The sequence below is a fragment of the Anthonomus grandis genome, chromosome 13, assembly GCF_022605725.1.
Source record: "Anthonomus grandis grandis chromosome 13, icAntGran1.3, whole genome shotgun sequence".
Lineage (NCBI taxonomy): Eukaryota > Metazoa > Arthropoda > Insecta > Coleoptera > Curculionidae > Anthonomus > Anthonomus grandis.
Genome location: NC_065558.1, coordinates 14,795,541 through 14,810,485, shown reverse-complemented (window position 1 = coordinate 14,810,485; position 14,945 = coordinate 14,795,541). Strand labels below are relative to the sequence as shown.

The window sequence follows — 14,945 nt, the reverse complement described above, 5'->3', positions numbered from 1 at the left end:
TTTCAGGTTTTTTGCTTTGACATGGTTCGAATCTTCCCAAGTAGCCAATAGATTTCTATTATAAGATTGCTGTTATTTTATATTTATATTTCTGGTTTTGATACCCAAAATTCATTATTTAAACGTTAAATTAAACTCAGACTGGAAGATTGGCCAATGAAGTCGCTTCTGCTTTGACTAACTTTTCTGGATTTTGCCATATGGTTGCGCTGGGTAGCATGGAAACTCTTATATAATGTATGCATTGGCGGTTTGGTTTTTAAATATAGACGCTGCTTTATTGCAATAAATTAGGTTTATTATCTGAAATGAAACATTTCCAGTTAGAGGCCACTCATTTCTGCCAGCAGATAGAGTGTTTGGAAGACTAGAAAAAGAGGACTCTTAGAGATGACCAAAAGTACTTAATTGCAAATTTTTAATGAATTAGGGACATCTAAGATCCTTTACTAGAATTGCTTTATTCAAGGTTTTGAAACGTATAACTTTATTATTGAAAAGTGAAAAATCGAACTCAATTATAGATGAATCAATTGAAAAAAAAAAAGAAAAAGCTAAAATCATTTTATATTAACTGAACAAAATTAAGGAATAAAATATTTTTTTTTGTCTTTAAGAATTTTTGGAAAATTAAAAGCAATTGAGCGATAGCCGATGATAATCTTAAGGAGTGTGACTGTAACGAAGATGATGATGTCTAGATGTGTGATGATGAGTAGTTATATAACTTTAATATTTTAAGACAAGATTTTGTTTAATATATTTTAAATTGAATAAAATTCCATAACATTTCATATCAGTTCAAAAAGATTTTTATTCTTAGGTCGAGATTTAATAGACTTTTTAAATTCTCGACTTAAAAATGTTTGCTCCTCAAATCGAGAGTCATTTATAAGCAAAATAAAAAAAACAGCTTGTGGTACCACCGAGAGATTTCGACTTAGAGTAATCATCAACTCGACAAACTGGAAACTATAGAGCAAATACAGGGTGGGGCAAAAGTCACGAAGGGATTTGAAAATTAATATTTTTTTACCATTAATTTCTTTTTCAGAACTTCATAAAGTAAACCTGGAAGATTAATCATGAAAAAGTATTGTGTTAATCAACGGACCAAAATCGTAGAATTTTATTTTGAAAATCATCGATCCATAATTCAAGTTCAATGAGCGTATCGTCGTTATTTCAATGTATACGAAATCCACCCTCCAAAGCCATGGGTTTTTTCAAAAGCGACGGTTAGTGGGTCATTTCCAGGCACAAGGTTCAGTTAGGGATCTTCCACGAAGCGAGAGATCTCGGTCTGCAGAGAATACACGCGTTCAGGACAGTGTTGATAAGAATCCAGAAACATCAACTCGAAGGCGGTCTGCTGAGCTGCAGTTATCGCGGAGGACTTTACGAAGAATCTTAACAAGTCATTTACATCTGTTCCCATATAAGATAAAGTTAGTGCAAGAGTTAAGGCTTACAAGAACTGGCTAGAGAGCATAACGGATTTATTCGTTCAATGGTAATAAGCGACGAAGCCCATTTTTACCTGAATGGTTTTGTAAACAAGCAAAACTGCAGAATATGGGGCATCGAAAATCCAAGTGTGGTTCATCAGCGACAACTGCATCCACTTAAGTGCACAGGATGGTGCGTAGTCACGTCTCAAAGAATAATTGGACCATTTTTTTTTTTTGAAGACGGCGATGACAATGCATTATACGTAAATGGCGAGCGATATCGGAATATGCTTCAAAATTTTCTACGACCAGAAATGTGGTTCCAACAAGATGGGACCACTGCGCATACTGCACGGGACACTATGCAAATTCTAAGAGAGATTTTTGACGAACGAATAATTTCCAGAAATTCAGAATTTAATTGCACGTTCGCCGGATTTATCGGCCCCTGATTATTTTATTTGAGGATATGTCAAAGAGAGCGTATAAACAATAAACCCAGAACCCTGCAGCAACTAAAGGAAAATATTCGAGCAAAAATACGGGGGTTGGAACCAAATATTCTGACTCGCGTTATGGAAAATGCTCTGGTAAGAGCTCAACTTTGCAAGATGGAAAATGGCGGTCACCTGCGGGATGTAATCTTTCATGTTTAGTGTTAATAAAATTTTCAAACATTATATTTAACTACTGTGTAAAGAAAAAAAATTATATATTTTTTCAAAATTTATTATTAATTTTTTTAATTCCCTCGCGACTTTTGCCCCACCCTGTATAATAAAAACCTTAGCGGAACTGTTTAATTTAATCAAGACAGGGTCGGCAAACCTATCGTAAAATACAGTATTATGATCAAAAAATAATATTAAAAATCACCAACAGGAAGAATTTTGGAAATCGAAACGAAATAAAGTAGAAAAAGCGTTAGACCAGAAATTGTGTCATATGGCGTTCCTTAAAGAACTTTGAGAATCATAACATTTTATTACATTTATGCTCTGACCATTTTCCTTTTTGCCGAATGATTAATAAAAGCAATTACTCCATTTCTTTGTCAGTATCTTCATCACTCATCACTTTTTTCATGTTATATTAATAGGTTCCCTTTTACTTATTTTGCATAATGCTAACTCTCCTTTATATTTCTTACATAAATTTTATGAGGTAATAAATTAAGACAGATCTTATATGAGTTCCATATTTCACTAAAATGCATAATAACCAGATGTAAATTATTACAGATATAAACGTGTATGAAAGTGGAACATTCATATTAATTTTATCTAAGATTTCTTATATAAGCAGAAGTAGATCAATTATTTTTTTATTTATTCCTCCTGCATCTAAATTAGACAAAATACCTAATTTATTTTTAAGATGATTCACCAAAAATCCAGAAAACTTGGAACCCATTAACCGAAAATTTACAAGCATCGAAAAAGAAAACATTAAACAAACGGGGAGCGTTTATCGCTCTCTTTCGGATATTTTATTTTTGTTTATACGTATTGCGTTTCCTGTCTAATGTTTTTGGAGTAACCCGATACCTCTGTATGAGCTTTTCATATACGCGTTCGTTTATAATATGGATTTTACAGCATGCATCATAAGCTAAGTAACTTTTTACCACCTTATGGCGTAAAAATCGTATTGGCATATTGAATCCAATAGTGACACAAAATTGAGATGTTAGTCGAAAAAAATTAAAATCAGTGAAAAAAAAAGAACGAATAAAAAGAAGATAAATTACGCCAAAAATAGTTAAGAGTTGATAGACAAATGCAGGAGTATTTGAGCTACAGAAATAATCACACATAATCCATGAAATTCCAACTCATTCAGAAATAACTGCTGAATGCGATTGCTGTATATTTTACGTTTATGTTCTTTATTAAATTTATTTTAATTTTCAAATATACACCAAAAATGCATTGATTGCTTTTCTTAAGGGATCTGCAAAAACTAGGGATACTTAAAACTTTTTTGATACGTATTTTTTTCTTACCTTAAACTATGTTGAGCAGTGTCACACGATTCTAGGGATATTTATGTATGTAAATATAGGACTTAAATTCATTTGCAACTCTTTTACTTAAAAAAACTGTTTTTTTTAAAGATGATTAAGATACACAATATCGATAATGTACCATCGGGCCGAAAAAAAACTGGGACATTAATATTTAGGTAGGGAAATGTCTCCTGGTCTATTATAGTAAATCGCATTTCTTGGGTATGGTATGCATATTTACCAATTATAAATTTTTGGCGTCTTAATAATTATATATTTAAATAATAATATTGATACAAAACATTTTTATTTTTCGATATTTATTTTTATTTGGAACACATTTTGTAAATAAACCAAAACTAATATCTTTTTTGATAATATGGAATAAAAATTATTAATACTTAATAAGCGCACCGTCGTTATCAATTACAGCTTGCAAACATCGTGGCATACTTAAAATTAAGTTTCTGGTAGAAATAGAATAATGGAAATAGAATATAATATTATAAGGAATAGAATAATTGGTGGGAATAGAATTTCCGGTAGAAATAGAATAGAATTTCTATATTCTTCCGTTATTTGGTCCCATGCGTCATCTATCTTTAGGCGTAATTCATTCTGATTTCTAGGCCTAAAGTTATCTTTATACATATATTTTGCCATTTTACCCCAAACGTTTTCAATTGGGGGGAGATCAGGGCTTTTCGAGGACCACGGTAAAACTTGAATTCGTGTTTCGTCTAGATAGTTTTGAACTATACCGGCTGTATGTATAGGATCATTATCATGTTGGAAGATAAAATCTTGCTTATCGACTACACCAACCGATGGCATCATAACATTGTTTAGCATATTGCTTTCCCTGCACTATTTGACAAACACCTGGTCCTCTAAAACCAATCCAGGCTCAAAACATTTATACTAAAACGTCTACTTTGATTAGTCTCTTTGATGTGTATATTTTTCATCATCCTAATATCAGATAGAAGGCCTGTAAATGCGGATTTTGCCATTATTGCACGATTGAAAGATTTTTTTTTATCCGAAAATATTACCGTTTCCCATATATTGTTTTGGTGTGCATATTGATGGGCAAATTCTAATCTTCTCTATTTGTTTCAGTTTGTGTTTTGTTTATTTGCTTCAGTCAAAAATATTTTATTTGTTGCACACCAACTTTTAATTTCCGAATTTATTATCCTACTACTTGCTTTATTAGCAGAACCAAGCGTCTAACTCTCTAGCAACTAACTCTCTATATTAAATGTTGTTTGAAATTTTTGGTCGACCGGAACCTAGAAGAGCTTCATATTCTGCAATTTTTAGCTAAGGAAACGGTATTTTTACTAATGCCCAATTCTTCTGCGATTCTTCTTATAGGAACTCCATCCATCAGACGAGTGTATATTATCGTTGTTTGTTGAGGAGATAATGCGGGCATTTTGAAAGAACGATTTTGTTGACGCCGCTATCACAAATTTAAATTAACTTTGATAACATGAAAATATATTATTCTAATAGACCAAGAGATTTAGGAGATTTTGCTGTCCCAGTTTGTTTCGGCACGACCGTACAATTTATGAGTTCTTTGTCAAGTCCAGTACTGGAAAATTTTTTTTTTTTAAATTGTTTTTAAATTAAATTCATTTGGTATTTTACACATTTTACATACTTGTTACATATATACATAGAGTCTTAAAAAAAATTGGTTTAAAAAGGTTTAATATCATCTGCATATAGGTACATGATTAGAATGATTATATGATTAGAATTATATTGCTGATGTCATGAATAAAGAGTAAAAATAACAAGGGACCACCGGGAGCCTTGCGATACGCCAGAAGTGACCACAATCTCAGACGATAAAGATTCACCGACTCTCACACATTACAACCTCCCAGACAAAAATGGGTAAATCCATGCAAGGAGAGACCCTCTAATAATTAACCATTAACTCCAATTTACCAACTAAAAAATTGTGGTTGACCTGGTTAAAGGCCTTACTATAATCGCTATATATACTGTATCTGCCAACCTTTCTCCATTGAAGTGATTAAAAACTGTATGTATTCTGTGAGATTGGTGACAGTTGATTTCCCTACACAAAAACCACGTTGATTGTCACTAAGGGATTTAAGACAGGTCCTAGCTAACTGTGCAGTGACAAGCTTATCAAAAACCTTAGCCTTAGTTGATTGAATACTTACGCTCCTATAATGCTCGATATTATCGTTTGCTCCAGACTTATGAATTAGCTGAATATAGGTTTTTTCCAAAAAGTTGGAAAATGTCCTTTAAGAAGAGACATTTTGAAAAGTTTAAATGAAGGACAGGAGGGAGTGCAAGAAGTTGAGCATGAAGGCTGGAATACCATTTAAGCCAGAGGACAACTCTGTGTGAGTCAACTCTGTAAATATATCGCCTAGGGTTAGCGAGGTAGCGTTCATATCCAAAATTTTTGGCACATAATAGGCTGGTATTGGTAAATCATTATCAGTGTAAACCATTTTAAACAAAGAAGCAAATAGATTAGCCTTTGCTTGGTCATTGGAGCTCATGTTTCCACTAGTTCATTACCATGGGTAAGTAATTTTTTTCTTTTATTATTTTTCAAGTGCTTCTAGAAAACTCGAAGCTGAGCTTGAAGATCGATCTCCTGCAACTATATATTATGTTGCTTGCAAACTATTCTTGCAACACAGTTTTGTTAGCAAACTTTATGGAGTTCCTTACACCTAGCTCGGAGATCCAAAAAAGTAACATAGTTCAAATAACCTTCTGTCCCTTATATGTACCTTTTTTTGTGAACCACAAGTTTTCTAAGTTCATGATTATACCAGGTAGAAAAATTGTTTATATGACTTAATTGGAACAAGTATCAAGCCCACTAAATTACTAAATTATAAAACCGTTCACAACCGATGTTTACGTTATCTACGTCAAGAATAGTATTTCTAAAGTCATAATACTGAATATCACATTTTAAAGGACAATCTACATTAACTTTTACATTAATGTTATACGAAATATGATCATGACTATTTTCAATAAGGCTATCAATAGCTTCACTTACACTAAGTTCAGGTACATTGGAGAACACTAAGTCTAAAAATCAATTTTGTCTATTAGGAATTCTATTCATTTGCCCAAAATTTAAATAAAATAAATTACCATAAATCAAGTGTGCTGAAGGACAATCAATCCTTAATGTAACCAAACTGCTTTTGACATATTAAAATCATCGGCCAAAATAAATCTGTGACTGGGAAAACTTTCAATTAATTGTTCCACAACTTTACAATAAATATTGTAAATAGCACTCAGATTTAGGAGGAATATAACAGATGCCAAAAAAAAAATTATATCGTTTATCTCAGCACTAACAAATAATTGTTCAATAATTTCACAATCAACCATCACCAAATGGAACTTAAACCCCTTTTTAATCCCCATCATGACACCGCCACCTCTCAGTTTTTGACTAGTTTGGGCGCATCTATCCTGCCTATAAATACTGAAATCCTCTGTGCCAACAGTCTTTAATATCACAATTTAACCAAGTCTCAACTAAAAGGAAGGCTTCATATGGACAAAGAATGATTGCCGAACCAATATCAGAAAGCTTAGAACTTATACCCCCCTCTCTACATTATGGAAATAGCAATTATCAATTTTTTTAACTGACTATTATTATTGTTATTATTATTATTATTATCATATGTATGCAAATAAAAAATATATCTATTCTACATACGTACTAAAAACTGTGTAAGACTAAAAATACAAGAACGGCTTGTTAGTTTCTCAACATAAAAAAACACACATATTTCCGACTGCCTGAAAAATTACCTACACCCCACACATATACAAGAATTGCGAGTGGCAGTTAAACCACTCGTTAAAAAAACATTACAAAAAGAAAAGCGAGTACTGCAGAAATGCTTAATGGTCATAGAAACACCCACGAAGAAGTTGTGTGTATATTATATGCTTCTTTCCAGGGTCGGCTGGTAACACGAGAATTTTACTCGGCGCAGCAAAAACTGTGACAAATGGACCTGAACCCCAACCTGGCGTGGGTGACAATTTTGCTGATTCGGCTTCGATGGCAATTTTTTTTTCGAGTCGGGGCACGTTTTACCTATATAGACATTATTACGTCATCTCTGTTATTATTACCGTTATAGATTGACTGCAATCCTTTGTATGGTAAAAAATAAAATATCTTTAATCAAAAATCCTCGTTATCAGTATGCAAAGCCCATTAAAGAAAATATAATAAAAATGATAAATTTATGAGGCTAATGGTTTCCGCATGAATCAGTTATGGGGGAGACAAAGGCATATTTTTCGAAAACTCCGATAATAAAATTAATTTTGCCAATGGAATATATCGCGTTACTCATTTTTAATGTAACAATAACAGGATTCCGCGATACGAGAGGAATTTCATTTGATATTTTCCAATTTTATTACTGAAATACTGATTTGTTAACGATGCTATATTCAGACTCACGTATGAACATGATAACATTCCATTATATACCCATTAATAACGATTCGTTGGATGATTTCGATTATGGACAAGCTACAACTTTTTTTAAAATAATTATATTATTATTTTTTTCTTTAGGATCTTTTTGTAAATTATACAGGAGTTTATTATAAGCATTAGAGCTAAAATGCGGTTTTTATTAATTTATTTCAAAATCAGCAACTCTTCAACTTCAATATTCCAATCATATTTGATAACATCCCGGTAAATGTGTGTAGTTTAAGATTCAATTTTTTCCCATCAAGAAATATACTTTAAAACATTCACGTCTCATTAATATAATCCATTTGCTTAACTATAAGAAAAGGCATCTCATCTTGGCACTTTTTAGTAAATAGTTTTTTAACTATTAGGTTCATATTTTATGGTAGAGTGCTATAAAACTTAAATGCTTGGAAATTTAATCTAGTTAATCTTCTCTGACGCAAATCTAAATTGTTGGTGGATAAGAATGGACATGAAACTATGTCCACTAAAATAAAAGTATAAGGATTTTTTTATATTTCTTTCCTCGGTCAAATCAATTTTCAGTCATTTTAAAGCACTTCAGTATTTTTAGATTTAACATAATTCAACATTAATCAACGCCTCGCCAAGAATTGACTTAAATTCTTCTGATAATCTGTAGGATCTTAAAAATATCTGACATTATCAGCAAATACTAAAAAAGAATCACCTATGATTCACGTTATCACCAATTTCACGAATAAATAATTACTTAAAAGTTCACAAAACTTCTAATAGCACATTAAACACCTTCCATATAAAATTATTAAAATATCCTCTATATGCTCCTTTTATGTTACACCAGTAATAGTTGGACAACATTGCCAAGCTAATCCGTCATACTAAAAGAGTAGTTAAAAAGAAATGTATACACGAAATCGTCATTAATTCTAGATATCATTCGTATGATTAATAAAACATTAACAAATGAACACAAATACATAACACATTATTGTTACCCTAACAACTAGATATAATTTTTAACATCAGTCAAAGACAGTTTTTAACATCAGTCAAAAACTGTGACCTCCTACAGAAATAAAGAAGGATATCTTTTTAACTGAAATTGATTACAGAATATACAGTTTTTTTAATCCATTTAATTTCGCCTTGAAAAATAAATGTTCGCCTTATACGTACAATTATCAAACCAAACAGTTAGTAATTTAATGATATTATCAGCATAAATCACTTCACCCAGTGTCATCTGCAACACACATTGATGTTCTGATTATTATCGATCGTTCTAGGCAACTCTTAAAGTAATGTTAAACACAAAAATTTGTGACTGTAGCATCTGTAAAATGCAGTGTGAAATTTACATAATCAATGTCAATATTCTGAAACATATACTATTCTTCTTTGTAAAATATTTTTTCTCGCTCAAAATATATCTATATCATTGAAATAAATAATAAATTAAATTGGTTCTAATATGCTACCTTAAGTCGTAATGTAATTTGGGTTATGTTAAAATGTTGATCGTCTATCTCACATTACAGGTCATTAATATAAATGATTAATAGAACTAAGATAACCCTGCGTTATTCTGCATTATAAAAGGTGTTTAAATAAGAGCGCAAGATTTCAGTGTTTAATAAAACATGGTTTTCTGTACTAAAGTATTGAAATATTTATTGATTTAGAAAATATACATTTGGGAATTATGTATGAAACAAAATATCTTGTAAATGGCCACCAGGCGCGGCGTTGCTGGTATATGCGTTACTCTTTTGACGAAATTTTCAATAACGTTGTGGTATATACAATCAGCGTCTACTTTCGGCTTTCAATGCTTCAATGGTTTCAGGCTTATTGGCATAAACCTGTGACTTTAGATAACCCCACGGCCAGAAGTCTAAAGGCATTAAATCGAAAGAGCGTGGAGCCAATTCTGATCACCAAATCGAGAAATGACATAACCAGGAGCAAACTCGTGCAAGATCGTCAATGTTTCAGAGACGATGTGACGTGTGCTACTGTCCTGCTAAAACCACATATCGTCAATATCAATAGCTTCTCAATGAGGCACAAGAAACTGTGTCATCATGGCACGATAACGTTCGCCATTCACCTTCTTCGTTTTCGAAGAAAAAACGGTCCAATTATTCCTCCAGATCATATGCACACCATCCAGTAACACGTTGTGGATGCATTACTTTCTGATGAAGCATTCGTGAATTTTCTAAGCCCCAAATGAGACAGTTTTACCTATTAACGAAGCCATCGAGGTGAAAATGGGCCTCATCACTGAAAATTATTTTGTTTGCAAAATCAGCAGGTTGTTCAAGGATCTAATTGGTGAATTCTCTTAGCTGTTCGTGGTCTGCTGGCAGAAGTTGTTGAGTCAGTTGGATTTTGAAGGCATGCAGGTGTAAATCTTTAGTGAAAATTCCTTTAACAGTGCCTTCTGAACGACCTCTACAAGCTCGTATCGCGTGTTTCACATCACTAACCGAACCAGTACTCTCGAATTTTTTGATTATTATTTTCATGGTAGATGAATTAGGAACATCATTTTGATGATCGAACATTGGACGCACTTGACGAATAGTGGCAAATAAACTTTCATTATTTTGATAATAATTTTGACAATCAGAACGTGTTGTTCTATCGTGATCCAGCTCCATCATATGTGATATAGCTCCATCTTCACTAACTCCCATCTATCAGCTTCATCAATCTGTCACGTGATAATCATGTGAAATTATGACTGATAAACATGGCGTACAATTCAAATCTTGCGTTCTTATTGAAACACAATTTACATCCTTCTGAATAATAATTTGTTGGTCATATGTATGATAGCTCTTAGCATTTGCAGATGAATAGGACAATTATAATCGTTATTTGCAAAATGCAGTATGAAATTTATGTCATCTGCCTTAAACAGATCAATGTTTCCGTATAGTAAAAGTTCTTGTAAAAGGTAACTTGTATCGTAAACAAAGACATTTGTTATTAGTTTTGGAAAATATTTATTAGTTGCATGTATTGATACTGCTACGTCAATTTGAATTAAGAATTTTCTTTAACAAATGATATTCATATATATTCATTGATAAGACTCGTATGTTCACAAGTTCGCACTTGTGACCGAAGTGCTTATTGTTATTTTTAGATACTTAATCAGGATTTCCTACAGAGACATTATAGTACCCATTATACCACCTCTTTTAAGTTTGACTAAGATACCCTTTTTAAGAAGTAACTTGCAAGAGTACTCAACACCATCACTTAGCGCGGGATATGGATAATGGAAATCTTCTATAGAGGGCATCAGAAAGTTACGAGGTTTCGGGATAAATATGCACATTAAATATTCAGGTGGTCAAAGTGCTGTATTCCATAAAAACATCGTTTGATGGATTGAAGGAATTCGTCTGATAAATCCATTGAATTGAGCAATTTTATCAAGGGATAATGGAAAATAAGTGAATAATGAATAATGGAAGATTCAGATAACAGAAAAAAGCTTAAAAAGCAGAAACATGTATGTCATCGACTTTCGTTCAGGTAGTAGCAATTGCCAATAAGACTTTAAGTTAAAAAAAAACTAGTTAAAATATCAGTTTTTTCAACATTGTCCTAATGAATTATTTATCCTTGAAATGAAGCTCTTCAGTATCGTATAAAAAACTCGCCACAATTTCCTTATATCGGATACTGATGTACACTCATCCTCAAATCCATAATATCAAATGACAAATACGATATAATCACGAATTCCATTATCAAAAACACATCGGCATGCATGCCACGCACGAGACACACATTATTATCCATAAAAAATTCCACATGGAGAAACTTACCTCGCACACGCAAGCCACTTGCTCCTGCGTGAACCCGAAACTAGGCAGGGGACTGTGACGAGCAGTGGGGGGTGGCGAATAGGGGGGCGTCGCCCCAGAAACCGCCCCTGGAGCCGCCCCGTATCCCATGCCGGCCGACAACATGTTCTGGCGGTTGGGGGAGCGACGGGATCGCGCGCTACTTTAATTCTGTTCCCGGGTCATTTTCGTCTGCAAAAAAAGAGATAGAAGGTGAATAATTGTTTGGTTTTTTTTTCATTTTCAATATAAGTAAATATCCAATTTACAAATAATATTTGCTTTGTTTTTTTTTGGGTAATTTGTTTTAATTTTAAGAATTTTACTTCAACAAAGGAGATATTCATTCAATTTTTTGTACGAAATGCACTGGCATAAAAAGGCAAACTCTATGGTAGTTGGATATCACAAGTTGCGCCAGTGTTACGAGGGTACCTGCAGATATTTTTCTTAAAGTTCTAATGTTCGGGCTAGACATGCTTTGGGAGTTAGTTCGACAGACTTGCAGTTCTCCGTAAAAGGAGTCGTGATATATTGACGTTCTAGGCGTCTGCAGATGCACTCGATTCATGAGTCTCATCTGCCTGTCAAGTAGATCTTGTGTGTATAGCTAAGGAGGAATAATATGAACCATTTCGGAAGAGACGTGATGGTATCGATCAAACAGTCAGGTCCACCAGCTTCCTTCTATGCGCCAAACTGACTTCTCTTAGTTATTCCTGGATCTCCTATAAGACGTATGAGACTCTTCTGGATGGAATAAAGCAGCTTCAGCGTTGTTTGGGTGCAGAGCTGTGTATGTGAGAGCAATATTCAAGAAATCGATGAATGTAAATACAGCAGCCTGAGTCTTGCTGAGCTGCGTTAAACTCAATCAGATTGATTGAGTTTACTCGCCCCACTCCAAAATGATGTTAAAGTCGGCATTAATAGTTGTTACCTACCGACGCCTGACACTGGGTGTCGGCTGAAATCATCTGGTTGGGTGATTTGAAGCAATACACCAATGTACTGTCATTTTGCTGATGACAGCTTTAAATTAGAAGTCTTGTCGAGAAGGTCGCTGATATACAGTGTGTATCAGTCAAATGGAATAAATTTCATAATAAATAAATGGGGTTATTCTTAAAAAAATCGTAAGAGTATTCTCAACATATTTCATGTACAATGTCCTATGTTAATATTCAACTGTTTTGGAGATATTAAGTGTTTTCCGATTTATTGCAAAAATTCGTTATAACGCACTCAATACTCATTTTCCATTTTAGTTTTGATAATGGGAAAGTAAATATAAACCATTTCAACATACCTTTTTACTGATATAAGCTTTAAAAAAAAATAATAAAAATTGTGTTTTTCACTTTGGTTTAAGATGCTTGACCTTAGAAATTATTGTCTGTCAGCAATAGTTATCAGTGTCATAGTGGTTTGAATTTCGTTAACTGCTTATCAGAAGAATGGTTCATTTAAGAGAAACGCACAAAATAATAATTCTATAGATGATTGCTTCTGGCGGAACACACAGATACAAAGGCAAGTTATATATCACACACAATACCTGTATACGTGTGTGTGATAGTGTGATAGTACCTATAAGTGGTATTATGCTTGAGTTTGAGGAAAATCCACATACTTCTTCACAAGTAGCGCCAATGTTTGATGTTAGCTATTCATCGACTATTCGAACATGAAAAAAATGTCCCTATAAATTAATACCAACTCGAGGAACTCATGGACAACGATTTTGATAAGAGAACGGATTTTTGTGAACAAATGATGGCAAAGCTAGATAGAATGAGATCCAATCAGGTCATGTTTTGTTTTCTGATGGTCATATTTATTCTGCATCCAGAATAATGACACTGCTCCAAAATAATGTCGTGCCAACTTTGACAAACTTATGTCCTGATGCAGCGAACCCACAAGTTTCAGCTAATATCATATGGTTTTTTACCAAATCAATGTCCAGGCAGTACCTCAACCAAATATTTCCAAGTCGGTGGATAGGGAGACGAGGACCGATGGAATGGCCAGCACGATCCCCTAATCTGACATCATCTGGCCTTTTTTCATCGGGATACGTCAAAAATATTATTTACAAAACTAAACCCCTCGACTTAGTTGACTTGAAAAGGCGAGGAACGGTTGCGATTTATTTGGTCACGTCTGAGATGTTGAGTAACGTTAGAAGACATTTCTATTTAAGATTAGGATATTGCTAAAACGTTCGTGGCGAAAGCGAAATTGAGCATCTACATTGACATTCATATTTTTGTTGTTGTTTCAATAAGAAATAACACATTAAATATCTCCGAAACAGTTGAACATCGGTATAGAACATTGTACATAAAATATGTCTAGAATACTCTAAAGAATCCAAAAACTGAGTAATATACAGGGAGTCGCATTTAAAATAAAAAAGTTGATATTGACCACTGCTACATGACACACCCTATATAATTTTTTTTTCTTGAAAAAAAATGGGCAAGTAAAAATACCAATCGACGTTTGTTGAGCTTTTTTTTCGAAAATATCTCTATTTATTTATTATCGAGTTTTTTTCATTTGGCTGATACACACTGCTTAACAAGAAGAGGTGTATCCATCAATGACATGGATCGATTTTCGAGGAAGCCTCAAAGCCAAGCAACGAGAGTTGGTGTCAAACCATCATAATATAGTTTGTTTAAGAGGTTTCAATGTCTCTAGAGCTATTGCACGGAACCATATATCTCGATAGCCTAGGTACAAATGTGTCCTTGACCTGTGTTTTCGAAAACCATACTGACGGTCACTAATGATATTGGTGGACTCCGGGCATTTAAAAATTTGCCGGTTGACATGCAGTTTCTTCATTAGCTTGGTCATTGCAGGAAATAAAGCAATTGGATGGTAATTGATGGGCACCGTCTTTTTTCCTTTTTGGGTATCGGTTAAATCCGCGCAAGTTTCCAGTCTCCAGGGAAGCGACCTCTTCTGTATGAAAGAGAAAACCGCACAACGGTGGTGTCAGCCTGACCGCACACTTTTTTAATATTATTGGCGGTATTCCAACAGTGTATGGTGGCCTTGTTAGTGTTCAAGTTTTTAAAACT

General features: G+C 33.5%; 1 protein-coding gene across 3 annotated transcripts in view; it reads right to left on the bottom strand.

Annotated features, from left to right (window-relative positions):
• Nucleotides 1–14,945, bottom strand: part of LOC126743777 (homeobox protein six1) — a 68,350-nt gene that overhangs the window by 33,663 nt on the left and 19,742 nt on the right. For all 3 annotated transcript variants that reach the window (XM_050451000.1, XM_050450998.1, XM_050450999.1), the window contains exon 2: nt 11,833–12,042. In XM_050451000.1, the coding sequence (XP_050306957.1) occupies nt 11,833–11,976 (144 nt within the window). In that variant the 5' untranslated portion in view covers nt 11,977–12,042. The remainder of the gene's footprint in view (nt 1–11,832; nt 12,043–14,945) is intronic.